At 48.6% G+C, this 25,283-nt stretch overlaps 10 protein-coding genes across 10 annotated transcripts; 4 read left to right on the forward strand and 6 right to left on the reverse strand.

The window, feature by feature from the left end:
- Window positions 1-331: 331 nt before the first annotated feature.
- On the reverse strand, window positions 332-1,689 carry EV420DRAFT_1641436 (uncharacterized protein; the record flags this gene model as incomplete). The annotated part of the gene is made up of 5 exons (XM_060477236.1): window positions 332-640; window positions 694-864; window positions 922-1,065; window positions 1,139-1,245; window positions 1,299-1,689. The coding sequence occupies 5 exons, from the start codon at window positions 1,687-1,689 to the stop codon at window positions 332-334; spliced, it is 1,122 nt and encodes a 373-aa protein (XP_060332226.1).
- Window positions 1,690-2,660: 971 nt separating this feature from the next.
- Window positions 2,661-4,169, reverse strand: EV420DRAFT_1535036 (uncharacterized protein). The gene is made up of 4 exons (XM_060472822.1): window positions 3,793-4,169; window positions 3,562-3,737; window positions 3,267-3,503; window positions 2,661-3,211 (listed from the first exon to the last, which is right to left on the reverse strand). The coding sequence occupies exons 1-4, from the start codon at window positions 4,041-4,043 to the stop codon at window positions 2,991-2,993; spliced, it is 885 nt and encodes a 294-aa protein (XP_060332227.1). The 5' UTR covers window positions 4,044-4,169; the 3' UTR covers window positions 2,661-2,990.
- A 1,098-nt stretch (window positions 4,170-5,267) lies between these two features.
- Window positions 5,268-7,523, forward strand: EV420DRAFT_250969 (MFS general substrate transporter). The gene is made up of 12 exons (XM_060481399.1): window positions 5,268-5,632; window positions 5,696-5,740; window positions 5,795-5,867; window positions 5,919-6,022; window positions 6,080-6,158; window positions 6,208-6,351; window positions 6,402-6,548; window positions 6,599-6,676; window positions 6,729-6,772; window positions 6,820-6,866; window positions 6,915-7,160; window positions 7,218-7,523. The coding sequence occupies exons 1-12, from the start codon at window positions 5,390-5,392 to the stop codon at window positions 7,288-7,290; spliced, it is 1,323 nt and encodes a 440-aa protein (XP_060332228.1). The 5' UTR covers window positions 5,268-5,389; the 3' UTR covers window positions 7,291-7,523.
- A 143-nt stretch (window positions 7,524-7,666) lies between these two features.
- On the forward strand, window positions 7,667-9,742 carry EV420DRAFT_251226 (uncharacterized protein). Its single transcript, XM_060481400.1, has 2 exons — window positions 7,667-7,824; window positions 7,881-9,742. Exon 2 carries the CDS (start codon window positions 7,881-7,883, stop codon window positions 9,345-9,347), a length of 1,467 nt encoding a protein of 488 aa, XP_060332229.1. The 5' UTR covers window positions 7,667-7,824; the 3' UTR covers window positions 9,348-9,742.
- A 1,442-nt stretch (window positions 9,743-11,184) lies between these two features.
- Window positions 11,185-12,559, forward strand: EV420DRAFT_251240 (uncharacterized protein). The gene is made up of 7 exons (XM_060481401.1): window positions 11,185-11,519; window positions 11,572-11,629; window positions 11,685-11,751; window positions 11,807-11,865; window positions 11,917-11,972; window positions 12,030-12,376; window positions 12,431-12,559. The coding sequence occupies exons 1-6, from the start codon at window positions 11,517-11,519 to the stop codon at window positions 12,111-12,113; spliced, it is 327 nt and encodes a 108-aa protein (XP_060332230.1). The 5' UTR covers window positions 11,185-11,516; the 3' UTR covers window positions 12,114-12,376; window positions 12,431-12,559.
- Window positions 12,560-12,644: 85 nt separating this feature from the next.
- EV420DRAFT_1478637 (lectin) lies at window positions 12,645-13,922 on the reverse strand (the record flags this gene model as incomplete). The annotated part of the gene is made up of 4 exons (XM_060469514.1): window positions 12,645-12,996; window positions 13,046-13,546; window positions 13,598-13,853; window positions 13,910-13,922. The coding sequence occupies 4 exons, from the start codon at window positions 13,920-13,922 to the stop codon at window positions 12,645-12,647; spliced, it is 1,122 nt and encodes a 373-aa protein (XP_060332231.1).
- Window positions 13,923-14,461: 539 nt separating this feature from the next.
- EV420DRAFT_1478638 (uncharacterized protein) lies at window positions 14,462-15,356 on the reverse strand (the record flags this gene model as incomplete). Its single annotated transcript, XM_060469515.1, has 3 exons — window positions 14,462-14,525; window positions 14,738-15,115; window positions 15,256-15,356. The coding sequence occupies 3 exons, from the start codon at window positions 15,354-15,356 to the stop codon at window positions 14,462-14,464; spliced, it is 543 nt and encodes a 180-aa protein (XP_060332232.1).
- A 530-nt stretch (window positions 15,357-15,886) lies between these two features.
- Window positions 15,887-16,939, forward strand: EV420DRAFT_251641 (uncharacterized protein). Its single transcript, XM_060481402.1, has 3 exons — window positions 15,887-16,530; window positions 16,589-16,636; window positions 16,698-16,939. Exons 1-3 carry the CDS (start codon window positions 16,128-16,130, stop codon window positions 16,850-16,852), a joined length of 606 nt encoding a protein of 201 aa, XP_060332233.1. The 5' UTR covers window positions 15,887-16,127; the 3' UTR covers window positions 16,853-16,939.
- Window positions 16,940-18,963: 2,024 nt separating this feature from the next.
- On the reverse strand, window positions 18,964-19,892 carry EV420DRAFT_251676 (uncharacterized protein). The gene has a single exon (XM_060481403.1). It carries the CDS (start codon window positions 19,543-19,545, stop codon window positions 19,054-19,056), a length of 492 nt encoding a protein of 163 aa, XP_060332234.1. The 5' UTR covers window positions 19,546-19,892; the 3' UTR covers window positions 18,964-19,053.
- A 74-nt stretch (window positions 19,893-19,966) lies between these two features.
- Window positions 19,967-23,991, reverse strand: EV420DRAFT_1535054 (glycosyltransferase family 2 protein). Its single transcript, XM_060472824.1, has 17 exons — window positions 23,851-23,991; window positions 23,682-23,800; window positions 22,624-23,625; window positions 22,518-22,572; window positions 22,251-22,462; window positions 22,110-22,200; window positions 22,009-22,060; window positions 21,830-21,953; window positions 21,728-21,781; window positions 21,581-21,673; window positions 21,351-21,530; window positions 21,072-21,290; window positions 20,860-21,018; window positions 20,721-20,804; window positions 20,370-20,665; window positions 20,224-20,315; window positions 19,967-20,160 (listed from the first exon to the last, which is right to left on the reverse strand). Exons 2-17 carry the CDS (start codon window positions 23,697-23,699, stop codon window positions 20,102-20,104), a joined length of 2,790 nt encoding a protein of 929 aa, XP_060332235.1. The 5' UTR covers window positions 23,700-23,800; window positions 23,851-23,991; the 3' UTR covers window positions 19,967-20,101.
- Between the last annotated feature and the right edge of the window lie 1,292 nt (window positions 23,992-25,283).

Genomic DNA, 25,283 nt, shown 5'->3' on the forward strand with positions numbered 1-25,283 from the left:
TCGTTAAATACTACCTATCTGAGGCGGCCCCTAGATACCCTTGATCTTCTCTGCTTTTTTCTTGACACCTCTGTACACTTACTACTACAACGTAGACAGTATAATACCTAAACGATACCTATTTCCTTGACAACGAATGCTTTGTGTACATTGCATCTAGGACGAATAAATCTTGATGGCCATGAGCATGAGCTGTTTAGCAAAGAAAAACAACAAACCACAAGTTAGAGCAGCGGCCACATGCTATCGTTCAGCGCCAATCTGCTACTTGAGACGAGAACAAGTCGCGTTGGTAAATTTGAAGAGGTCGAATACAGTTGACCTGAATCTATCATAAAGACATAAGAGACATTCTCTCTGTGCTCAAGTATAGCTCCAGATCGTCAGCGCTCATGCATTCGTGAGTCACCCATTTCCTACCCCCTTCGAAGAACCGCTTCAACATCGATTCAATAACCCTTCCTGCACCGCTGGCATGTAAAACCTTGGCAAGGGAGTAATGGAACTGTATGAGCTTCCGGCTTGGCCGAACTTCAGCGGGGCATCCTTCAAAGGAGATGACTTCGATATTACGTCCGTATGCGGCAGACGGAGGCTTTCTAGTAAAATAATCGAAGTAGTATCGGTTCAGATGATCAGGCTGGTATTATATCCTATCAGTATCCTCATGAGAATGATAAGATGAGAACTTACATCCGGACGCAATGACCACTCGAATCCATCAAATGCTGAATGAAGAGTCTGATCTAGCGTTATTCCGTTGTAGACATAGTCAATATTAGTATCTAGTTCAGCGACTTGTTCCTCGGACAAACCAATGAGGTGGCGCAAAATGTCCCAGGTGGCATACTCTGCCAAAGATTTCTGGATCGTGTGTATACTCAGTTGGAAATCTACCGCTGAACGGGCGGCAGGACTCACTTCAGTACGCTTTCCGGCTGCCACCGCTCTCTTGAAAATATGAGCGGCTTCAACCGTGGTTCTTACTTCATCCGAATCCGGGGGAGCTTTGTTCCTATCGATAAATCTTGTTACAATGCAGCGATAACCATCACGTCCTTTCACCTGCGAGCATGTAGATGAGCACAATGCATTCGAATTTTGATGCCAATATGTGATACGCACTGCATCTTCGAACGACGGGACGCGCACCTTCGATTGAATCAAGGGTTTCCCTAAGAGTCGGTGTAGCGACCTCCGTCATCTCCGAGTGCAGATTTCTAGGATAAGCCGTATTTGCTTTGACTATAATAATTCGCTGTCAATATTGAACATTAGAAAGATGACTGGCCACCTACAAGGCCAGAAGAGGTATCGGACCCAAGTATTGGCTAGGTCTATTAGCTGCTCAAAGTTATTATCTTGGCCAGCGGTAGCTATTGCACATGCGACATAGCGACGTGGTGTGTGTTCGTTGTCGTCGTTGCCTCCTATGGCGTGAGCGAGCATTGCTTCTAAGACAGCATCTGGGCAGATATCTTTATCGACGGTGGAGGGCCTATGCATATTGCGATCTATTCTTCCAGAGGTAAACGCTTCGCGGAGACTTGAAACGTCTTGCTCTGCTTGAACTACGAACGTGCACGTCGCTGTGCTGCTCCGTATTTTTTCAAGAATCGAATTATTGAAGCTCTCGGAAAGAGTCGACAGAGTATTAGTATCAGATTCGTTACAATGCGTCTCGGACATTGTGATAGAAGTGGAAACACGTCGGGTTCGGAGTTTGAAACGCGTCTTGCTTTCACTCCACCACGACGACATACATATTGGCAAGCTACTTCTATGGATACGTGACGGTACTCCAAGAGCTTCAAAAAACTGCCTTTTCCTCAAAGCTCCCATGCCATCAACGTACAGAGAGCATCAAACTGCTGCCTAGCAAGCATTTTTTTGCTCTCCTTCCCGCTAGGACCCACTTCCTTGCTCAACAAGCAGCTTCCAGGGCATTGATCTCGATGGTTCTCGGACAGCGCGCGCTGCTGCGCTCGATAGACAGCACGTCTGCTGTTATATCAGTAGTTAAAGGCCTCGGTCTAACATGATTTGCCAATCCAGCTCATTCGTCGGATGGTGATCCCTAGTCAGGCCTTCAAAGCGCCGAAGAAGTATTGCAGGAAGGCTCGGACGTGCGGTATGGAGGCTTTCATTTCGGATTGTAAGGCAGGTGCTCAACATTCAGCCACTACGTGTCGAGCTAATAGTAAGCAGGTAGTAAGCAGGTCAGGGCCGGAATAGGAACAGGACGCGCAAAAGGACGCGACAGGATGAAATATACGTCACCCGACGTTTTTGGCGAACGGGTTTGGATGGACTTGACGGCGTTTCTTGACGAGGACATGCTGGGACATTGTACGTGGAACGGACACTTGCTCTCATAATTCCATCACTGACGCGCTAGCCAGACCGGGACCTGATTTTCACCTCGTTGTACAACAGCCGGAGCTCCAAGGGCTTTGAAAGAGGCTGTTTCGGGTTGTTACCATCCGACATCCACATCCACATCCGCCATAATGCGTGTCCGTTAAACATCGTTCTTACCCTCAGCTCTTCTGGAATATCGGTCTTCATCGATTTCGCACTCGCTGCTCTTCTGTCCATCCTACACCTGAAGTCCGCCTTTGCCAATGACCCCGGTTACATTCATGGTCGCCTCAGAGTCCCGTGGGCTGGCGGAGTTTCTTGGACAGACATCATGGAGTTCAGGATTCCAAGGCCAATCGACGCCGCATGATACCGAACCTCTGAAGGGTCTCTTGGACAAGGAACCGCGACGAATGATCCACTACACTGCCGCTGTCCTTTCTTCAAATTACAAGCCAAAGTGTTTTTTCTAAATACAACTATCTTTTCATCTGATAATCAACTGATCCGGTGAAAGAGAGCAAGCCTGCCGGAACAGGGCAAAATCTTCCTAATCATCTCGTGAGATCACATTCCGACATTACCACCGAACAGCATACGCCATATCGACACATGGTTCGCACTGTCGTTCAAGCAGCCTCGATCTCTGACGTCTCCATACTGCACTTCTCTTCCTCCCCTTTGTCATCATCTCCCTTCGTTGTTACCAGTCGGTTGATCAACCTCTGTCTTGCAATGACGACACCATGCACGACGATGTAGGTAACTCCGTACACTCCGATAATTCCCAGAATATACGCTGCTACCACTCCCCTCCCTCCGACTTTTGTGCGATCGAGGATGTAATATGCTGGTAACCGACTGTCAGCCATTCATAACTACCTAGAAGTGATGAATACACTCACGATACAATCCCACGTCTTCATGCGTTATATACGCTACACCAAAGTATGCTCCCCAAATGAGAACATCGACGGGGAGCCACTTCCATGCCGGCGGCGGATCGTTCGTAAGGAGGATCTCGAACAAGGCAAAAACGGAGTTGAACACGTGCATGGAGATGTTGGAGTATAGGTTAATGGGGACGGACGCGTCTAGGTCAACGCGCAGGAGGATGAAGAACGTTAGTGTTATGGTGAATGCTAATTCGGTGTTCACGTTCAGCCGTTTCGCGAGAAAGTAATTGAAGAGAGGACGTACGCATCGTTACCACTGTCGAGAACAACCAGTCCTGCAGTACCTGCAAGATGCGTCCCCACCGTCGAAGTGGGTACCTCTTCCCGTCTGAGAAGGCGTAGCAGGCTGTCTGGACCCCCGAAGCGAAGAACCACGCGCACATGCCGGTGTAGTGTAGTCTCGTGAGGTATGAGAAGTACCTGTTTTAGATTTGTGCGAGTTGGGCGAGCTGGAGCAGAAGGGGAGGAAACTCACGTACTAGCGCCTCCGGGGACGCGCAGTGCTATCCATATAAGCGTGAACAACAACGTGAACAGGGTGTAGAAACCCCATAGTAACCGTAAACATGCTAGGATCCGTGCAGAGAAGAGCGGGGAAGTGACATAGGCGTTTTCAGAGTCGAAGAGTTGTCGTGCTTTGGGTGCAGGATTCATGATAGGATGCAGACGACTGCCAGGTGTAAGCACGGTACTTATTTTATGTGGCTTATCATGCTGATGGATCATATGATATACGCCTCAGGCTTAATTCGGGTGCGTCTGCATGGGAAGAAGTACGTACGAGCAGCAGCAAGCTACGGATTTATCAGAGCCAAGGTTGGCAGGTGATACAGGTACTATAATTAGCCCCATGCGATGGACCTACACAATTGAACAGGGTGTCCATACATTTTCACGTGTGCTACTCCCAGTCAAAAAAGGGAAGGGGATACGTGGATTAGTGGAGAACCATGCACCTTTTCGTACTAGTGAGTGTTACTGCAAGTCATTATGGCATTCAGCTGACCGCACATATTTTTTATTTTACTCAGCAAGACTTTGATGAGAATATCCGATTGGACGGACTGCGTGGAGTATTGGCTCACGAAGCATCGAGAAAAATGGAACTTGGGAAGGGGAGGATGTTTTTAGCGTGCCGGTGGCTATTTTTATCCCCTGTCGTTTCCATCAGTTTCTCATCTTTTTTTAACTCTAGGTCTTATCCTCACGACACCATGGTCTTTCACCGAGTCTTATCATTACCCAAGGCGATTTTCGTCTGCCAAAAATCGTATGTTATGGGCCGTATGGCACTCGTAACTGGAACCGTTGATAGCTCAAGGAAATGTATTCGTCATCCATCCCTCTAAATTACCCTGCAATGCCAGCTGACGCACACTGCCTTCTTCGAACCATTGGTCCCTCTTTCCAAGCGTCTACTACTCCTCAAATCGTTTCTCGTCTTGTTATCTGATATGCTTTCGTCACCATCGAAATGCCCAGTCAAGATGCGACTATAAATAGCACTATGGTCGCTGAGTTGAAACTTCGACTTCGACATATAGAATCAACATACTAACGCATATTGGAAATTATTATGTTTCCGCCGGACCATATTCGGCAAAGTTGGAACCCTTCGTCAATGGTTTCTCCCATCGATATGACAGAACCTACCGCCTTATCGTCTGCGATGGAACTCGAAAACATCCTCAGAGCAGCCTAGTGAGGCCCAGTGTTGATGATGCAGTACAGACAATGGTAATCGAATCCTCGAGCCGACGGCGCGCTGTATGTGAGAGACTTGAAACTGGAACCATTGATCATGACGCAAAGACATGCGGTTGTTCATGCTTTCAAATCTCCTTGTAACCTCTGCGACCCCTACCCTCCATCCCTGATATTTATCTTGTTATCTGATATGGTCTATCTCCACGGAAACGTCCAGCCAAAGAGGTAACTGCCACGGTCGCCGAATCGGTGCTTCTACCCTGAAACTTGCGACTTAGTTATCTTTTTCGATATTCCGCCGGACCGTACTATCCGGCGAACTTTTAGAGCCATTGAACCCTTGGTTCACCGTTTCTTCCGTCGATATGACAGACCCTATCGCCTCCTCATCTGCTATGGAGCTCGAGCGCATCCCCGGGGCATCCATCAAGCCTGGTGTCGACGAAGTACCGATACAGACTTCAGTCGTCGAAACCACGACCCCTATTCAGTGCCGGCCCCGTCGCGCACATATCCAGTTCACCGCACTCTGGTGGAACAAGTTTCTAAAGGGATGGAATGACGGTAGTTCTGGAGCGTTGATCCCGAGGATGCAGACCGTGTATAGCGTATGCAACCAAGTTTCTGTTCAAGCTAACAGGATCTCTGACCAATGTATAATAATCATTTAGGTTAACTACGCTGTTGTATCTCTTATCTTTATCATGGCTTGTGTGGTACGTCTCCGGCCCGATCATACGCAAAGTGACCCTTTGACGTCGGTATGGCAGGGATTCGTTATCGGTGCACTGATAAATGTGCCGTTGATGGACAGGATCGGGTTTGGGAAAGTCCTCGTCGTTGGTTCGTAAGCAGCCCTATTCATGAGAAGCTCACTGACGGCCTGCTTACAAGGTGCGCTCTGTCAAGCGGCTATGTACGCTCTACAGTCTGCCGCGCTGCCTTTCCCGGTGTTTGTCACGACGTTTGCGATCAACGGAATGGGAATGGCTTTGCAGGTTAGCTGTTATCATAGTATCCAGGCCGGGCGCTCTTCTGAACTTTGAGGTTGGCAGGACGCACAGGTGACGAGCTATGTCGCCAGCTTGAGGAAGAACTCCCAACTCAAGATGATGATTCTCCAAGTCGGTTACGGTGAATGACATACCCGTTGATTTGTACTCTCAAGCTGAACTATTTGAAGGCAGTGGCGCGTTGACTGCCCCGCTCGTCGCGACGCAGTTCGCGCAGAAGGAGCATTGGTCATTCTTCTATTTATTGTCCCTCGGGATCGCCATTTCCAACATAACGGTCCTGTCCAGTATATTCCGGTTCAATTCATTAGATGGTAAGCTATCCCCTTCTCCTCCTTGGAGTTCTAAAGTTGTATCGTGGCAGTCTGTTTCGCAGAGATCGGCGAGCCTCGACAAGAGAACGCGTGCAGAAATGATGACAGTAAATTCCGCCAGTTGCTCCGTACGCGGACTGTGCATCTGCTCGGATTATTCTCCCTTGTTTATGTTGGGACAGAGGTTACTATTGGGGGTTTGTTGCCTATTGTTAAAAAAATAATCCCAGTGTCTAATCTGGCTTAGGATGGATCGTAACGTTCATACAACGGGTCCGAGAAGGTGGACCTTCTTCTGGTTACATCTCGTCCGGATTTTTCGCAGGTGCTCGTGTTGCCATTTGGTTCAGACATAGTTTCTCATTGATTACTTGCAGGTCTCACCATCGGGCCTCTCGTTCTGCTCTGGGTCACAGAGAAGGTATGATACATCTACCTCCACAGAGTCCCCACTGAATCCTTTATCAGTTAGGCAACCACCCTGCATTTTATCTATACTCTGTAATTGCCATTGGGTACGCCTTATCAGCCCATGCAGAGCATAACTGACGAAGTGTCTACAGACTAGAACTCGTCATATGGTTCGTACCCTCCCTTGTCGCAGACGGCATAGCCGTCGCGTTCGTCGGACTGGTTCTGGGACCGACATACCCCCTACTGATGAGCCACGCCGGGCGGGTTCTCCCACAATGGCTTCTTTCCGGCGCAGTTGGGTGGATCGCGGGCTTGGGCCAGGCTGGGAGTGCGTTGTTCCCTTTTATGACGGGCGCTGTGGCAAATAAAGCTGGGATCGAAACTATGCCGCCTTTGTAAGTACTAAGTGGGCTCTTGGGGGTTCGAGTTTGGCTGATATTGGGTTTTGCTAGGCTTGTGGGATTTTTGGGTCTGTCGGTTGGGATGTGGGCTTTGGTACCGAAGGGTCCTAGGAGGGCAGATTAGAATAGAGCGTGCATTATAGAGCTGCTTACTGTCTCAAGACTTGCCCCCCCCCCCCGCGTCGTGTTTGGGTTTCTGTGTTGTCGAACCATATCTTTACTGACTGACTTGCACCTCGAGTCAGTCTATGGTTGAACATTTCCTTGGTGCGGGCTCGGCAATGAAGAACAGTTTTTTGTAAAAAGAAGGGCCAATTCATCTAATTAATAAAGATAATGACGAAAAAAATTGAAGACCGTGAAGTACACCCACTCAACAATTGCTCAGCAAACTTCAGTGAGAGGTTAAGATTGGGTTGAGTGCGGTCCGTACAGGTCAATCGGGCCGGCTTCCGTTCTCCATCATGTGATCACAGTTTGAAATTTCTGCCTACCTCAGGGCTGAACTTCCTTCAAGTTCGCTCACTCAACAAAAATTTCCGTTGCGTCCATATCCTAAAGGCGATTGAGAGCTTCCTTTATCTTTCTACAGCTCAGATTCTCTCTCCAAATTGACTTAGATCAGGCAGATCTTGACCCGATTCAAGCAACTATAGATGTAAATTTCCTTTACTTCTGAGTACGGAGCCATACCGTTGAGCTGACTGCTTTTAGATGCCCCAAGGACTGTGTGCCTCCTGTGGTGCTGCGTCTCTTCGTTACAATGAGGTCCAGCCCCCTCGGTCACCTCGTATCCAACACCTTCTTTCCATCAATGAACCTCCCCTCGAGGGCGAACAAGCGGCACTGCGAGCAACAGTTTTCAAAGGATCCTCAGTACTATCAGATCTCGATGCTACAATCTCAGATGTTCGTGCAGTCCTCGATGCTTTACTTCGTGATCGAGCGCAAGCAACTGCTAATATCCGAGACGCCACAGTCATCCTCCATCCCATTCGCCGGCTTCCTGAAGACATCCTACGCACTATTTTCTCTTCATGTGTACCCCCACAAAAGGATTACCTCTACAATCTTGATACCGGTGCGCCTCCCTGCCTGGGTGCCAGAAATCCGCGCTGGACGCTATCGCAGACCTGTAGGAGATGGAGATATGTGGCTCTGACGACGTCCAATCTCTGGTCCTGCATCGACCTCGATTTTAATTTGTTGATCCGAGTTCAGAGGATGACAGTGGCATTTAAACTCGGCTTGAACGTAGAGAGATCGAGGAGCAGGGACCTCACGATCAGGATACGCTCGCAATGGGACATTGTAGACCATCCTGCCCTTGCGGTACTCCTCACTTGTGTCCGCAGATGGAAAAATGTCGATATTGACATGCCTGCCAATTCGTTTCGTGGGTTGTCTGTGTGCAGAGGGCTGCTATATTCCCTCCGGTATCTTCGTCTTCGATTCCATGGCGATCCTTCCAATCCAGACACGCTAGATGCATTCGAGTTCGCGCCCAACCTTTCCTTCCTATCTTCGGGACCAGATTTCAATCTTCAGCATGTCCCTTGGTCGCAGATCACTGTGTATAGCACTTGGGGCGTCAACATGCACTGCGTCGATGTGTTGAAGAAAATGTCCAATCTTAAGAGTTTACGCGTCTACTGTGGAAAAGACGCGTTGTCTGAGACACCGGTCAGGCTCGGCAACCTGGAAACTCTGACTCTGGTGGACCAACGCATGCAAGGACAACCATCAGCAGCTCGTATCTCTGAGTGCTTCAATACGCTCAGCACGCCAGCGCTAAAGAAATTGGTAATAGTACACACGGATCTTCGCCCCTGGAGTTTTCCGTCCGCACTTCCTTGCCACTTAACTACTCTCGAGGTGGTAGGCCATCTCACCGCCGATCATGCCAGTTTTGTAGGGTTCCTTTCTGCCATACCCACACTCCGACATCTTGTACTGCGTGTCATCGGCCTTAATGGAAGCCTACTGTCGGTCCTTGTTCTTCGTGGCAACGAGAACGTGATAGCACCTTTTCTCTCCATCCTCGACCTTCGTCTTTCCCGGTGGCACTCAAACACTAGGTCAGAGTTATTAGGTTGCCTTGATGGAGTCACGACGGCCGAATGGAGGACTCTCGGAGTCTCCTGGAAAGTTATGGTCTTACTTGACAGAATTCAGGATTAGCAGGCCATATTGCTTCAATGATGAGCACCTTGCTCAGAGATGGCAGGTCTTATGCGACGAAGGGCTCATTGTACGATGTGGATTAGATGATGTTGAGCCGCTGAGGGATCCAGGATCATCAATGAACAGTCACAACATTTTCCACGACGAATGGTTTACCGGAATGCCACTGTCACTTTAAAAGAATAGGCCATAACACGCACATGCGATAAAAACTAGCTTTTTTTTTGTTTTCCTTCTAGGTCATCGTCGCAGGTACGCTTTTGCATGCTCGAAGAAGAGCCTCTATGACATTGACCCCCGATCGCGTCACTGCTGTAATCGATAGACAGTACACCTGCTGTGGGGTCAGTACATAAGAGCCTTAGTTGAAGACAATCTACCAACTCAGTTCATTCGTCGAATGGTGATTTCAATTCAGTCGAGGAGGATGTATACCTCGCTCAAAGTTTTTTGGCAAATACATTTAATGAAGCGACGTCTTTTGACTATGAGTCGTTATACGTAGAACAGACGTGTTCTCATATCACATTTCTTCACCGACGCCCTGGCCGAGTCGGGTCTAATTTTCAGCTCTCGTCGTACATTAGCCGGAGCGCGCAGAGCTTGGTTTTAGAATAAAAAGGTAGCGTCGTACTAATCATGGAGCACATTGAAGGGACGACACTTGAGGCTTGGCTCTCAAAATGGCCCAAGCACACACAGCCTGAAGATTTGGGAGAAGTCGACGCTCAATACGTGGCAGAGACCAAGGTAATGGTTGGTCTTTCCACCAACAGTTAGCAGTAGCATGTTTATCAGTGTCAAGTTCAGGAAGGTGTTAACGGGAATCTATTCTATCAACAGACTAGGTGTTGCACACCGTGATGTGTGTCCGTCAAGTATCATTTTCACCCCCGACTCTTCTGGAACACCGGTATTCATCGACTTCGCACTCGCTGCTTGTCAGATCGACTTGAAGACCATTCGGCGGTACGAGAGTAATATTCAAGTGATCGATCCTCTACGAGGTTGCTGTTTGCCGCACAGAAGCGACATCTTGAGTTGGTCCGCAGAGGAGCTGGCAAAGCCCTGAAATACGTAGATTCGATTCAACGTTGATCAATAAGCCCAGTGAATTGATTTGCCTGCTGCGTGGGATCTATATGTCAATTTTTAATGTATTACTTGCGGCGAGTCTTGAATTCATAAATTTCTCGATTGTGAGTCAGGGTTGTTCGACCAATATACACAGGCATGAGCAGAAGCTTTTACTTAGGAGGCGTCTCGGACACCCGACGTTCGCTTTGCATTATGAAAACGAATCTAGTGGTATTACGGGCAAATAAGCTTCAGGTTCTATTCTAAAATTAGTTAGTACGTGCAAAAGGCTGTTCCTTAAACTGACGGTTCCATAGCAGTGGCCGACGGCTTATTATCACGAGGATTCTGACTTGGAAGCTCCTTGCGGTTTCTTGCTCTACAAGGACGCAATAAGTACCAAAGAGTTCGATCCTGCATACCTAGTTCGTTTCATGTGGTTCTTATGATACATTTGACTAGGAAAATTCGGTTCAGGGTCTGCATGCCATACGGCTTCTCCGGCTATGGTGGGATTATCATGTTGGCATGTCACTTTAGCTTGTTCAATCCAAGTGCCTACTTGCCGGTTCGAGTACCGTGCTCGTTGTCAAGGTTCGGAACTTGTTTGAACTTTCCCATTCTTCTTCAATGTGCCCAGTCCTTCGTGGATCACGACGAAGAGGGAAAGTGCTACAAGAGATACCAGCGTGTCAGATTAGAGGGATGGCTCCTTCTTCGTGGATATTTCATTCACTTCGAAGAATGAGAAAAATGTAGCATCTCATTACCTCTTCATATAGCAGGATGTTGCAATACTTCGGATTGTTCTCGGTCTGTGTTATTGAAAGATTTTCCTTTCAAAGATACCGCAGAGGGTCGGTATCAGCGGTATCTTTCTGAACGGCAGTAACTATTGTCCAGGCTTGAATGCCGCTGAGTTGGAAGGTCCTTCTCGCCTTCGAACGCCATGGTGGTCGGACTCGGAGGAACCAACCACAAAGCCCCTGTTATCCCATCCGATCGGATCAAGATCCGTACTCCCGGTATAAATGCATCAATTAGACCCTCCTTTCCTCTACCATCATCGCATCTCCCACATCGTAAATCATGGTGCGTCCAGTTCCGTAACTGCATTCGATATCTCGTATTAACCAAACTCTAGGGTGTTACTATCGAGACTATTACCCCCGGCGACGGTAAGAACTTTCCCCAGAAAGGCGGTCAGTGGTCTCACTTTGCGCGTTGCTCGAGAAATCCGATACGATCTGCTGATAGATAAGGTGACAATACACTACGTTGGAACTCTTACCGATGGGACCAAGTTTGATTCGAGTCGGGATCGGTGGGTTGCTCGTTGGTGTGGATAATATCGGGGCTGATCATTTCGTCAATTGCAGTGGCGAGGCGTTCGTGACTGACATTGGAGTTGGAAAGGTTATCAAGGGATGGGATGAGGGTACGTCAGGCCTAGTATGCTACTAGAAAAAACTGATTTTTATTGATACAGGTGTCCCCCAATTGTCGCTTGGACAGAAGGCTATCTTGACCGCGACAGCCGATTATGTACGTTCACCCAGTGAAAGTCTAACAATATTAACACCAGCTCACCCTTTCTTCCAGGCCTACGGATCCCGTGGATTCCACCCCATCATCCCACCAAATGCTACTCTCCGATTTGAAGTCGAGCTCTTGAAGATTAACTGAAGACCATGTTGTACTTTATATGGATGCGGGCAGCCAATGTCCCGTTTGTGCGACTATTATACTGTGTTTTAGCCCCAACTGTAAAAATACTGGATGAACAATTGCCTACAACGTGTCGATGTGCTAATCGATGGATGGGCTGTTACTTATCGATGCATCGACGTGAACGATCGTTCTTGGTATCGATAACGCGTTACGCCGGTGCCTTGCTTAATTTATTTATATTGCGTCGCCGGAACCGCTATTATTGGAACAGACATACCGTAAGTCCCTTCAGTAGCGCGCTCTGGGCGTGATTTCTCTCATTCGATGTATAGACAGAGCAAGAGACAGGGGGGGGGGGCGGCTAAGTTTCCTAACGATTTATTATTTTCAACCTACGGGTCGATGTAAATGAATTCTCCTTACGGTTTAAACGCCGGGCACGTAGAATTTTGCTTCAAATGATATCCTAAAAATCAAAGAGTGGGAAACTGTCATAATGAGAGGGTTATCATTGGTATTAACAGACATTACATCCTAGGCCACAGCCTAAGCAGGCGGGACAGTGACAGTAGCCGAATCGGAATGGATGTACACCTTGGGGGTGATCCACGCACTGTCATCCATGTCAGTCTGCTCGAAACCAGCCGGCGGTACAGAAGTAAGAGTCTTCCATGTATTATCAGTGTAATACGCGTGGGAAGTCCCATCGTTGTACGCAATGAGGAAACCGGCAATGACTCCGCCAACCTGAGGGTTAAAGGATGCCCTATTTTCACCATCGACAGCAATGATATTCACATTTGGATCCAACTGAGGGATGGAATACGCTTGCATGGAGCGCCAGGAGCTACCGTTGCCAATGAAGTCCCCGTTGACATACAGACTGTATGCATCATCACTGGAGAACGCATCAGCCACAGAACAACAGCGGTGGAAGGATAGCGTACGCGGTTATGACGACCTTACCACAAACAGCAGCCTTCCCATACGGCGAAGTGATTGTGTTGCGGAACGGTCTGTGACCAAGAGGGTCATTCCCACTGGCGTTAGTCTCGTTGGTCCAGATCCAACTCACTCCCGTCATGTCCATGGCAGGCGGGAGAGGAGGGGTTCCCCAAGGGGTGCTGGCTGTAGGTCCCTCAGAGACTGCAGCAACCCACGTAGAGTCATCGAAGCTCGGCCCGGTCCAACCACCGGGTGAAGTAGTTTGAATTGTCTTCCAGGCCGCGTCGGTGACAATATTTTCAGTGGTGCCGTCTGTGTAGTCGACGATAATAGCAGCTATTAGCCCAGCAGGACCTCCATCATTGTTGACAGCAATCGCGACGACGTTATCGCCTTCAGGATTCATGCCGACAGTATACAACGCGGAGTGCATGCCGGAGGAGGTATAACAAGCTCCAGACCCAATCTCTATTCCGTTGACATAGAGAGTGTGGGAGTCGTCACTAAGACCGTCTGAGTCCAAGAATGAAAAAAAAAATAAGGGATAAACTGACCAAGAAAGGATGATCGTAGCGCATACAGGACATTTCGTGGCCGACGATGGTATTTTTCTGCGGAATGGGCGCACTCCGACGGGCGCAATGTCAGAGTCCCCGGTCTGTTCTCCCGTCCAAATCCAGGCGGAATTGGTAAAATCAAGGGTAGGCGCGACGTCGCGTGCATCGATAGACTGCATCAGGGATGCGCCTGGCGAGAGATCAATGGCTGCACCGGCCACAACAGACAAGAAGACAGGTAAGACGAGCATAACTAGAGACTATGGGTCAGTCATCCACACTCTGAATGACTGGCGAGTAGCTGCTCACCATCGACGAACATTGCAGACTCGAGTTCGACGGTCTCTTTGAATGATATTGGCACCTCTTTATACTATAAGAGGCGGTGCGAATTCCAAAATGAAGAGTTCTGTTGACAGGAGGCATGGGATGGAGGAGTAACGCGCACCAAGAAGAAAAGGACCTGAGCATGATTAGCTGTCTAGACTCGCAAAATACGGAGAAGCGATACTTCCATCATGTCTGTCAACTTGTGATGAAAAATCGACCGACACCTTCGGTAATTAGAATGACGACGATAGAAAAGGATGTAGCCTACATCTTTATTGCAGAGTACTCCAGCGGAAGCCCAAGGATCCATGGTCTCGCAAACAGAGAATGAAGTTTAATATCATAGTCGATAGATTGTATCACGGGAATAGCAATCTGAATCACAAACCGACATTCATTCTGTGCGTCATGAATCTAGTGTCAGAGAGTGCGAAGGAAAGTAGTACGCGCGTAATTCAGATCGAACACACAGTCACATGGAACGTAGTTACCACAGGATCATGATTTCCGTAATTAAAAAACGCGTGTTTATCATGCATCAAAAGTACCGGGTAGATCCAAGATCGAAGACTGGTACATCTTGTCGAGATAAATCCTATGCGATTCTAATGTCAGCCTACTTGAACGAAACAACTGAATTCTGGATGAATTATAGAAAACACGACCGGGGGAGGTCCTTGCTGAAAGGGATGGATGTCGTAGAAGTTACTGGTAGCATTCAACGAGGCGCCAATGCATATACAAATGAATCACGGAAGCCAAGGCGTCAATTTCGAAAAATCTTTCGATCTGGGTGCCTGTACTCACATGTCCAAAAGAATATGCGAACGAACCATGGAAGCTGTCTCCAGCTCTGGATGATTCCGTTCTTTTAAGATTAGAAGGGATGTGAATTGAAAGAGGGTCATATTACCAGCATTCTCGCCGTCCAGCTTCGTGATTGATTCCCATTCGCCGGAATGAGGGTGTGTAGATCTCACCAGCCAGTCACTGATATTGCGCGCCGGCAAAGAGAGAACAGGTAGGTCGAGATGTACGCGCTGCCGGAATGCTAGCAATACATCAAAGTGAATACTCCATTCGGTTGGCGCAGATCCACCAGCCTTAACAATGGTTTTCCAAGGAACCACCACCAGAACCAGTTCTCCCACATCCGTCTTTGTCGGTGTCAAATGATCTTTGTGCCTGGAGAATATAATACAAGGTGTTGGGCCAAACATGGCAGAGGTAAATGAAACCGTTGATGACCTGTTCTCCGAAATTAGAGACAATTGTTGGCTGCCATAGGTCATACTGCGGTGAAACATGTCAGAACATAGATTTACTTCGGGACAAGCCTAAAAATGGACTGGGAGTAGCCAAGTAAGGAACAGACGACGATGGCGGTCTCAGGGAGAGCAAGGTAGATGGAGAGCCACCCTGGCATGCCTAGAAAGTCTCAGAAATTTGCGCAGGTATATCGGGGACCAATTCACTAGAGGGAGTGGAGAAATTTTATGTTTCAAAAGATGGAATATCGACGCACCGAGCAAACCTATTACTTAGTACGTAGAAAGTCAGTGAGAGCGGAATGAAGGCCGGCCCTAAATGCGCCAAGAAGAAGTCGGCAAAAGCCGTGAGGTGGCCTTCCTGGTTTGTTGCGTTAGTTCTACTCGACAAAGTTTCTAGTGAGTACCACGTACTGCCTGTATTTATTGGACATCAACTTGTTTAACATTTTCCCAGGGAAGTAGTCACTCGGCCTCAGGTATTTATGCACTGCTCAGTGATAGACCGATGCTAGCGCTAGCGTAAGTGTCGGACTGGCAGACTTCCGGCACCATGACTTCATTTACCACGTCTGCTTGGCCTGTAGTTGCCAAGTGTCTGCTGCTAGAAAGATCGGCGTTTCACTTTGAAGTTCACTGGCCTGTAGCAAACGTCATGAAATCAGTTTGTACCCGAGCACCTTCGCCACTTCTTCATTCATTTACCATCCTTGGCGGGACTGAAATGTCTTTTCCTTCGGCCACCCGTTCTATTGCTTCCTCCGATACCAACCTTCCTGCTGCCAAGTACCAACACTCATACCGTGACCTCAACCTTGGCGCGTCTTGAAGTAAATGGTATTTTTTGGCCGCAGACTTCTTTGGACTCGTGACGAACACTGTCTAATTCTCAATTCAAGCTCACCCAGCGCGCAGGAACATCGAATTGGATGCCTAGCATTCGAAGAGATATAAAAGGGCTCAAAAAATTGTCAACTTACTCCAGACAAACTCCCAGTACTTGTCTATCCACTTGCCAACCATCAATTGACAGCTTATTCGCCACTATGCGTTTCTCACTCGCCACTTTCATCCCCCTCGCGGTTCTCGCGGTTCCCGCCCTCTCCGGCGCCATCAATGCAGGTGCCGGCATTCAGGCGAGGGACGACTACTACTACGGTAACAAGGACTATGATCATAAGGACTACGGCAAGATCGAGGACTACGACCACAAGGACAAGGAGTGCACTTGGGAGCCAGTCTTCGAGCACAAGAACGACTGGAATGGCTGGAAGAAGGGCAAGTACACCCCTTACAATACCGGCTACGTCAAGAAGGAATCCTTTGAGATCGGTAAGCGGTTCAAGCTCCTCTGCGCCCCTACTACTTTTCGCTTATACCTTCTCCTTAGATTGCAAGGAACGTTGCAAGGAGCACGACAAGTGCAAGTCTTGCCAGGGTACGTCTGATGGATCGCTTTGGTTCCGGTTCTTCCTTGATCTAACTGTTTCTTTTACCAGTCTACTCCCTTGAGGAAGCCGCGGAGGAGTTCATCTGCGAGCTCTTCGAAGAGATCGTCGATATCTTGACCTGGGAGGATGACTGTGATGATGATTACAAACATGATGGCAAGAAGTACTACGACAGCTCCTGCTGGAACGCCTACTACTACTAAGCGTCGTTTATACCTGCATATGCGATGATATATCATGGTTATACGAACACTCAGGACTTTGTATATACTATATTGTATGTTCTGTGCGCACTTGAAATACAGTAGCGACGTTCAGTGGATTGAACTTCATGGATTCGGTCTCTTCGAAACTTGAGAAACAAAATAGCTTTCCTTTAGCTTGTTATCGCCGGACAAGTATGGCTGCTAACTTTTCTGTAGTCACCTTCCGAGGACGGCCAGTTATTTCCATCGACGAGGATCTTGGATCTAGGAGAAGGGACACAATAAATGAAGGTAAACTCGCTGTTTGGACTTGTGAGTAGTTTGCCTAAGCATCTGGAATAGTAACACCTCCATCGACAGAACCAACCGTCCATATCATAGCAGTGCACCATCCCAGTCATTGTCATCCGCATCCGGCTACTCAAAACCAGCAGGAGGAAGCACCTTCAAAGTCTTCCACGGCCCGTCCGATGTCCCGTCCTTGTACGCGACGAACACGCCCGCAGCGACGTAGCGGCTCTAACGTTCGTCCCATTGACAGCAACGACATTCATATTCTGATCCAAAACAGGTTTGCATGGTCATCCAGCTTGATCCGCTCCCAATGGTTTCGCAGTTGGGTGTAAGAGTCCTCGCTAGAAAGCAACGGTTGGGATACGGAATTAAAGGAGAACCTGAGAAGGCGTACACAGAGACAACGACCTTGCCCACGCAGCAGCTTTCCTATAGGACGAAGTGATAGTCTTGCGGATGGGGCGAGGACCCGACATCTCTTCCATTGACGAAGAGTGAATAGCCATCATCACCAGGTATAACTGGGCACAGGGTCATAAAAACAATTGCTAGATAGACTCACCAAGCATTGAGAATTGTCGCGCATACCGGACATTTCCTTGCGGAACGACAGGTGCGACCCCGCGGGCATCCAGCGACCGCCCCAAGGAAATATCTAGATATAAACGATTAAGCTAGTGAGTGCTATACAGTGCATCTCACCCGTGTTTCTGGTGAGCCCTGCGTTTATGATACCAAACGGCCGGGTAAGAGGAGCAAAACTAATAGGGCATGCAGTCAGGCCACAAGACAGGAGTTAAATAGAACTGTGCTCGATGCAAAGATCCTAGTATAAGTGCTCAACTTAGCTAAGTCATGTAATAAATGATGCACATGACCGGTTCTCGAAAGGGTGTACGACGTCGTGCTTGGATTAGTGTTTGAGCAACTGCAGCCATAATTGACATGAGATGATGAAATTTCGGATGACTATTAGTGCATATATTCAACAGAGAGCACCTAGTATTGCGCAGTGCCAGATAGTAGCTAGGAATACAAGGACTTCAGCACGATAAAAGAGGAGTGGAGAGAAGAGCACCTTGTACCAGGAAGACATGTGTTCAAGGGAAAGGCGCCAATATTCTTCTCCATCATCCAGTTGTCCACACCAGCTCTTCATGGTTGCGTAGTCTGAGATGCGATATCGCTTCCACGGACTGGCTGTAACGGTATCGCTTCTTGGGTGTTAATCCTGGCTCGAATCCGAAGTGTATGTAACAGAATACATGGTTCAGATGGCATGCGAATACCAGGACCTTTGACACTGGCTTGCGTGGAAGGTCAAAAAGTTGCTGTCAGGGAGATTGCCACTAGTATAGTTACGGTAATAAGCAATTCATATACAGAGGCAAGGCTGAGGTCGAGGTCGAGATAGAAGCTGGCGTGCAGCCGGCCATAGTGGTTGCGGTAAGAAGGGAAAGCGGCAAATACCGAGGAGTTGTCCGATTAAGGACTGATCACGGTCACGATCTCAGGTTCACATTTGCTCACAGAAACACTGAGAATTGCGTGTCGTCGGACCCATGTTGCGAGCACATGGATATTAAAATTTTTAAGTAGTCACTCTCTGACCCCCGGGAATAGAAGCAGCAAGTGTTAATGCTCACGGCAGTACCAAACCCAGACACGACGAGCTTACTGCACTGGACAAGAATTGCACAACCACCAACACAAACAATGCTCATCAAAAAAGAAAACTCGCTCAACAATCTAATCCAAGGTCTACGCGCTACCCGAACCCGCAACTAAACCCCTACCTCACCAGCTATGACGCCAGAACACCCTAATCCCTACATACGGTGAACAACAGTACGATAGACGTCAGGATGCGACGCGTCGTTATCGTCATCGTTGGTGGTGCGCTTCTAATTCGCGGTGGGGTTGGGGTTGATAGCTTCCAGACGATTATAAATGTGCTGGATGGCGCGGCCTGTGATAGAAGAGACGAGCGTGGCAAAGCAGTCTTTAGAAGAGCCCGCGAGGCAGTCTCTGGCGGATCCGTCAGTCCTAGCAATGCAGGATTGGATGGAGTCAGCGATACAGTCTTCGGCTACCTGGACACGCTGGGAGATATGAGCCTCGGCGTCGTTGACGTCGGGGAGGCCACCGGCGGGAGGAGGGACTTTGGTGTTAGGCTTGGAGGGAATAATGCCAGCACGGGCGGTGACATCCCTCCCAGCATGAGATTTGTCTAGTTGACCAGAGACGGTTCCTTCGGCGCCGCTGGCGATGTTTTGGCCAGCCCCGAGGGCAGCCTCGGCGGCCTTTTCGTCTTCGGGGGGGATGGATGGTGCCGCGTACGCGGACAGCGTGAGGGCGAGCATGACGACGGCAGCGAAGTTGGCGCGGAAGAGCATAGTGATGGTGATGGTGATAGTGATGATAACGAGTGTGTGGTTGAGAAGCTAGAGATGCTCGTGGTAGACGGAAAACTTGTGATGGGGATTGTGAATTCCTCGCGCCCTTTTATACCCCCGCCGATCCCGGCCCCAGTCGACGTCATCTCGTGTGATAATGCAATGTATTACACGCGCACTGCTGACGCGACGCGACGCGACATTTCCCAATTCGGACAGACGTGTTCATCACACGTGAAATTGCCTCTTCTTTGCGTGGTCGGACTGTGTCGAGGCTTATCCTGGAGTTACGCCCGTGGAACTATCTCCCTCGGCCCCAGTGGAAAAATATACTGGCAGGTCGACCTCGAGTTTCAAGGCGAAGCATACTCACGCCCTGAAGAATATCCACGCCCCATCGATCGCCGTGGTACGCCCTCACCCAGTCTCGCTACCAGAACACTCTTTTCATGACCAGGAACACGTACATTAAGACATAAATAGGTCGTCAGTCAATCAGATACAAATCGTTAAATAATATCGCACAATGAACAATGAAAAAACAACGAAAACTCGTCTACTCTCCAGCAAACAGACGAATGATCAAATACGTCGTCGCTCCCACAAACCTCACAACTAAAAAACAAAAACGTCAGACCGGACGGAACACATAAGTAGAAGGTAAGAGAAGGGACGTACACGCAAGCGCAGCAACGGAAAACAACAAGAACGCCATATAGCCTTTCACACTAGCAGCTGCACCCGTATCAGACGCTTTACTATTCGCAGTCCTGCAAAAAAAAAAACTCAGAACACTCCAGCACGTCAACAACCAACCAACATACACAATAGCAGCTCCCAAAAGCGCATTCGACAGTGTCCAAGCAAGAAGGACATTGGTCCTGAACGTCCGGTAATAATCCTCCTGATGTGTCGACGCATCCGGCTTGCTCTCCACCTTGGGCGGCTTCGTCTTCAACACATGCAACGCATCGTCATACGCCGCATTACGCTCTTCTGGCGTCGTCGGTGCAGCCACCGATACCTCATTCGTATCCGAGTCCTTCTTGACCACACCGAGATCCGTACTGACTTTGTTATCACCCTTAGTTCCCCACGAAACGTCATGGACGTTAGCAAACTGACGAGACATAAGTTAACTAGTGAACGAAAAGAGAGAATGGAGGGGCACCCACAGCGTAAACGTTCAAGACGGAAATGTAAGACGGCGCCATGAGAAGGTACTGGATGAACGAGGTGATCATATGCCAAGGTTCAAACTGCGCAGAAGATACACTTCAGACAAAGGCCAATATAAGAAACCCAACAACTTACAAAGATCAAACTCGAGATCAAGTACAACCCAAGCGTAGCCAACAGCGAAAGCACAATGTTTCTGAAAATAGAATTCGTAAACAAGTCGTTCAGGCTCAAGGGTCCTTCGGATTTTGCTAATGCTTCAATGCCTTTGAACGCAAGGAAGAAGGCTGCGAACTGATGACCACAGGTATAAGGAAACATGAATATGTCAGAACCGAAGAACGTACCGTCATGTAGACCGTGATCACCCCGAAACCAAGGAAAGCTGTAGTATAACCCCATTTACTTCCTTGAGGTCGATTTCCCAGCGCAAGGAGGAAACACATTATCAGAAGACCAAGGTAGGCATAATTGATAATGACGTTAAAGACGTGGATGCCCTTGAGACCAAAGCTAGTATCTTCCATGGCATCAGAGAGGATGACGAATGCGATATAATAATTTGCCTGGAAAGAACCATAAAGGTTAGAAGTCTAGCACTCGTCGATAAACGTATATGCACACACCAGAGCGAACCAACTGAAAATCAGGTTGAAGCATTGATAAAGCATCTCAACATGTATCCAGAATTTGCGCAAGAGCGTGTGAGAGCTCCGATAGATATAGTAGAAGTGCAGGGTACTGAACACAGCAGCGAAGAAGGAACCGTTGAGCCATCGTCGACGTTGAGATATCAATTCTGGAACCTGTCAATGGTGTGAGTATATTATAGGAGCTTGAAGAACGGTATGCCTACAGTATCGGGTACATCGGTTACAGCGTAGGCTGACTTGACATAGTGAAGAATCCAGGATCCACCTCGTTTCGATACCAGCTCCCAACATAGAATCTACGTAGGTGTCATCAGGCTGAAGTCGAGCGTCAATGCAGGAATGAAACATACACGATCTTCAGCGAGATACATATTCGCCGTAAAAATATCGGCTCCCGCACCATGCTACAGAGTAGTATTAGCAGCCGAAGATCCGCTAATGAGCGTTCTTACCATCTTCTCACCGAGGAAGTACTTTTGCAGTGGTCCTTCGCCTTTGGCATCATTCTGTAAAGCGATGTACCGGTATGCACTGAATGCTCCGGGCAAGACAGTGATATAACCAAAGACAGACTCCCTACACCATCACGTTAATGAAAACCAGAAAGCCGATCAAGAAGATGGGCACTGACAAGGGCTTGTCAAGAATGTTGGACATTTTATACTCAAAGTTCTGAGCAGCGACTACAACCAAGGTCAGAATTCCGTGCGCACCCTTTACTATAGTACTCACCCAGAGGATTGATGAGGTTCCGGCCCCACTTGCCCTTCAGCGCAACGATCTCGCCACATGCACCTCCAACGTTCGAGTTAATATCAAAGGCCTGAATGCCCAATAAGCTTTAAACAATCACAAACGGTATTCGGAACTCGCCTTCCACAAGTGGTAGATACTGGTGACACCCGGCATAGTCCCAACATCAAGAAGAACACAGACGTTGGGATTGAGAATAGGACCGAACGCATTGAAGAACCACCGATGTGAGTTGATTTTCTTTTGGTTTTGCTCTTTCAAGCAAAAGATGATCTGAACGGGAACGTGCTTCTTCTCCGCGCCCTCGATCTTTAGAGATGGTGTCACAGAGACTTTAATGAGGAGGCTATTAGGATCGTGTTCAAACTAAGATGAGGAAGATCGCACCTTGTGTAGTGTATTCGAAGATGTGGGCGGTAACGGGTTTGTCGTCGATGATGTTCTGAATCAAAGATGAATGCGATACGAAGGAGCAAATAAGGCAACCACGTACCTTGGCGATACCCTCCTGGTAGACACCCATAGCAGCGATGACACTGAGCGTTCTCGAGTTGATTTTCTTTCGACCGTCACTGACAATACACACAACGACTTTCTTCCATCCATCTTTTCCCCACGTCTGACTCCTTGTCCTTGAGCATAAATGCGCGACATTCTTCATGACACCATGCATCGTCCGACAGAACAGCTCCTCGTCTTCGTTGTACATGGTCATGACAATGAAGAGCTCGGTTCGCCGCCCGGGAGTATACTCCAGCTGCCGGAGACCGAAGCCCTCAGACTGGAAGTCATTTGGATCACAGGTGGCGGCCGTATACCGCATGTGAGTGAACTCGCGGTCGGTGCGGTTCTGGCACAGCTCGAGGAGCTTTTCTGGCACCTCATTCTCTACAACGTAATGACCTTCCCGCAAAGCTACCCGACGCGTAGTTTTGTACCGCCTTGGCACGCGCTGCGGAATCCTTCCATAACGGATGAAGTTCCCGTCATCGTCATCATCGTTAAACCCTCCATAGTTGCCGTTGCCACCAGGAACTGGCATATCAATCGGTGGTGGTGCGGGAGAGTGCCTCTGCAGCAACGGAATGCTACCTTGGTCATCTCCTTCAACTGTGGGTTCGTCGCGCAACTCGTAAGATGGCCTGTTGTAAAGCGAAGGGATTGAGCCGCCTGCTATTACTCCTGGTTGGGGTGATAGTGATTGTTGATATGGCGTACTGAGATACTCGTGGGGTGGAGGTGAGGATATGGGAGCTGCAGGAGCACCATAAGGATCCAGGTGCTGAGGGGGCGGCGATGTCGGATATCCTCCAAGTGGTGGTAAAGGAGGCGGCGAGGAATAGGGATTCGGGTGAGTCTGTTGACCATAGTACGAGTCTGTATACGGTTGCTGGTCGTAATGTTGGTCGAATGGCGATGTGTAAGGAGCTGGGGTCGTAGTTTGAGAGTATGGAAGGTACCCATCATTGTAATGCCTGTGCTGGGCCTCATCGGCCTGGTCCACCAGTGATGTCAATATCAAATAGATACGAAGAAAGGCGCTCTACGTACTTCTGGGTATTGCGACATGTTGCGACGATGAATCAACGAAAAGTGATGAACAGTAGGACTCCAAGTCGGCCACACTTGAATGGAAACGTGGGGGCAATGTTAGGAGCCGCCGAAGCACTGCTTTATGTCAGCGCTGTAGGATCGCAGCAAAAGGCAATGCTGAGTTCCTATAGCTGCGGTGATGATGAACGGGCAACAAGGGAACGAAGAGAAGAAAAGTGAAAAGGAAAGGTGGTCGTGGTGGTCGGTGGTCAAGCCAAGGTCTTACTCGGCGGGTAGAGAGTTCATTGCCTTTTTCGGTAGTGTAGCGGAAGCATCCCAAAAAATTAATATCCTCTGCCAGACGACGTGATGTCTATCATACGGTAAGGATCTTCTAATTAATTCTCTTTATTATGTCTTAGCTAACTCTTGGCCGACAAGAAAGAAAAGTCTTGGTTACTTGCTCAAACGAAAGGGACGCTCCTCGCCAACTTGAAAGACACGGTTCAACCCCAATGGCACTGGCATCTCGTCTAAACAGTGTTTGTTGATGGGCAACCTCAGAAGCCCGAAATGCCTGACTTATTCAGGGTAACTTGACTTTTGACAGTCGTGTCGTAATTTCAAGTTCTCTGCTCACCGAACCACCGAGCCAAGTACGTCAACAGTCCTTTTTTTTTTGTAGTTTTCAGCGCTGACACATAATATTCTCCAGTCAACAGGCTGATCTTGCACATTGCGCTGACCTTCAACCAGGGATATGCATTGGTCTAAGCGGTCCACATGCATCCGGTTACTTATGTACCCATGAAACCAGGACTGACGCGACAGCGACGTCACGGCAGACGCTCCGACAGTTCGTGCTTATCGAACATGCCCGTACACCGGGCGAAGACGCGTTGACTGCCCTCAAGACGCGTCTTGTCACATGTGCGGTCTCGTTCCACTTCAAGGCGTTCGTCCGAACTTGACCTCGAATTTCAAAACTCGAGCCGACATTCGGTTAGTGCTCCGCTTTTCTTGCATCGGCGGAAACATCAGGATTGACCTATCTCAACGAGCTAGCTCACTTCAAAACCTTATTCATTGGGTGTCTTTACTTAGTCCTAGTGGTCACCCGATGTCCTGGTCGCACGGTATGACACCTTGTCAGTCATCGTTACATGCTGCTCCGCAGCGCCCCAGAGAGCGACTCCAGGCTCCGGAGGTACTGTTACTTTAACTTTCGTCGGTTTTTCTTTCACGATTCCATTAGTTCAATCAGAAAACGGTCTTTTCTCTGCCGTAATGGGTTCAGCCATGGAACCTTTAAACTTACCGTTCATGTCAGTCATTATGTATCCATCTTACCCCCATACACTAGTGCACTGAGCGGGTGTTTTTCAGGTTAGGTTTGATGGAACGTCCTTTGCTCTGTTCTGAGAGGCCAGCTATGAATAACCGCATCTTCTCGTGTCCAAACCTACCTGAACGCTTGCAAACAGGCTGTACTTCTGTGAAAACCATGCCAGATAAGATTTCGGACCGATATCCGTGATATCACAAAACTTCATGAATGTTTCGCCGCAGAGTTTCCGAAGAGAAACATTTTCTTCAGATCAACATGATACCCCACTCCCT

This window comes from Desarmillaria tabescens, assembly GCF_030435595.1.
Source record: "Desarmillaria tabescens strain CCBAS 213 chromosome Unknown EV420scaffold_13, whole genome shotgun sequence".
In the NCBI taxonomy this organism is placed as follows: domain Eukaryota; kingdom Fungi; phylum Basidiomycota; class Agaricomycetes; order Agaricales; family Physalacriaceae; genus Desarmillaria; species Desarmillaria tabescens.

Bases quoted from the DNA above. Each gene is read 5' to 3' on its own strand.
- EV420DRAFT_1535036 (XM_060472822.1), bottom strand. From the start codon at position 4,043: ATGATCCATCAGCATGATAAGCCACATAAAATAAGTACCGTGCTTACA. The intron at 3,504-3,561 runs GTACGTCCTCTC...ACACCGAATTAG, and splicing joins CTCGACAGTGGTAACGATGC to CATTCACCATAACACTAACG. The intron at 3,212-3,266 runs GTGAGTGTATTC...GTCGGTTACCAG, and splicing joins TGAAGACGTGGGATTGTATC to CATATTACATCCTCGATCGC.
- EV420DRAFT_250969 (XM_060481399.1), top strand. From the start codon at position 5,390: ATGACAGACCCTATCGCCTCCTCATCTGCTATGGAGCTCGAGCGCATC. The intron at 6,549-6,598 runs GTTTGTTGCCTA...AATCTGGCTTAG, and splicing joins GACAGAGGTTACTATTGGGG to GATGGATCGTAACGTTCATA. The intron at 6,677-6,728 runs GTGCTCGTGTTG...GATTACTTGCAG, and splicing joins CTCGTCCGGATTTTTCGCAG to GTCTCACCATCGGGCCTCTC.
- EV420DRAFT_251226 (XM_060481400.1), top strand. From the start codon at position 7,881: ATGCCCCAAGGACTGTGTGCCTCCTGTGGTGCTGCGTCTCTTCGTTAC.
- EV420DRAFT_251240 (XM_060481401.1), top strand. The intron at 11,630-11,684 runs GTCAGTGGTCTC...ATCTGCTGATAG, and splicing joins GAACTTTCCCCAGAAAGGCG to ATAAGGTGACAATACACTAC. The intron at 11,866-11,916 runs GTACGTCAGGCC...TTATTGATACAG, and splicing joins TATCAAGGGATGGGATGAGG to GTGTCCCCCAATTGTCGCTT.
- EV420DRAFT_251641 (XM_060481402.1), top strand. From the start codon at position 16,128: ATGCCTAGCATTCGAAGAGATATAAAAGGGCTCAAAAAATTGTCAACT. The intron at 16,531-16,588 runs GTAAGCGGTTCA...CCTTCTCCTTAG, and splicing joins GAAGGAATCCTTTGAGATCG to ATTGCAAGGAACGTTGCAAG. The intron at 16,637-16,697 runs GTACGTCTGATG...TTCTTTTACCAG, and splicing joins CAAGTGCAAGTCTTGCCAGG to TCTACTCCCTTGAGGAAGCC.
- EV420DRAFT_251676 (XM_060481403.1), bottom strand. From the start codon at position 19,545: ATGCTCTTCCGCGCCAACTTCGCTGCCGTCGTCATGCTCGCCCTCACG.
- EV420DRAFT_1535054 (XM_060472824.1), bottom strand. The intron at 22,573-22,623 runs GTACGTGGTTGC...TCTTTGATTCAG, and splicing joins ACCAGGAGGGTATCGCCAAG to AACATCATCGACGACAAACC. The intron at 20,666-20,720 runs GTGGGTGCCCCT...ATGTCTCGTCAG, and splicing joins CCGTCTTGAACGTTTACGCT to TTTGCTAACGTCCATGACGT.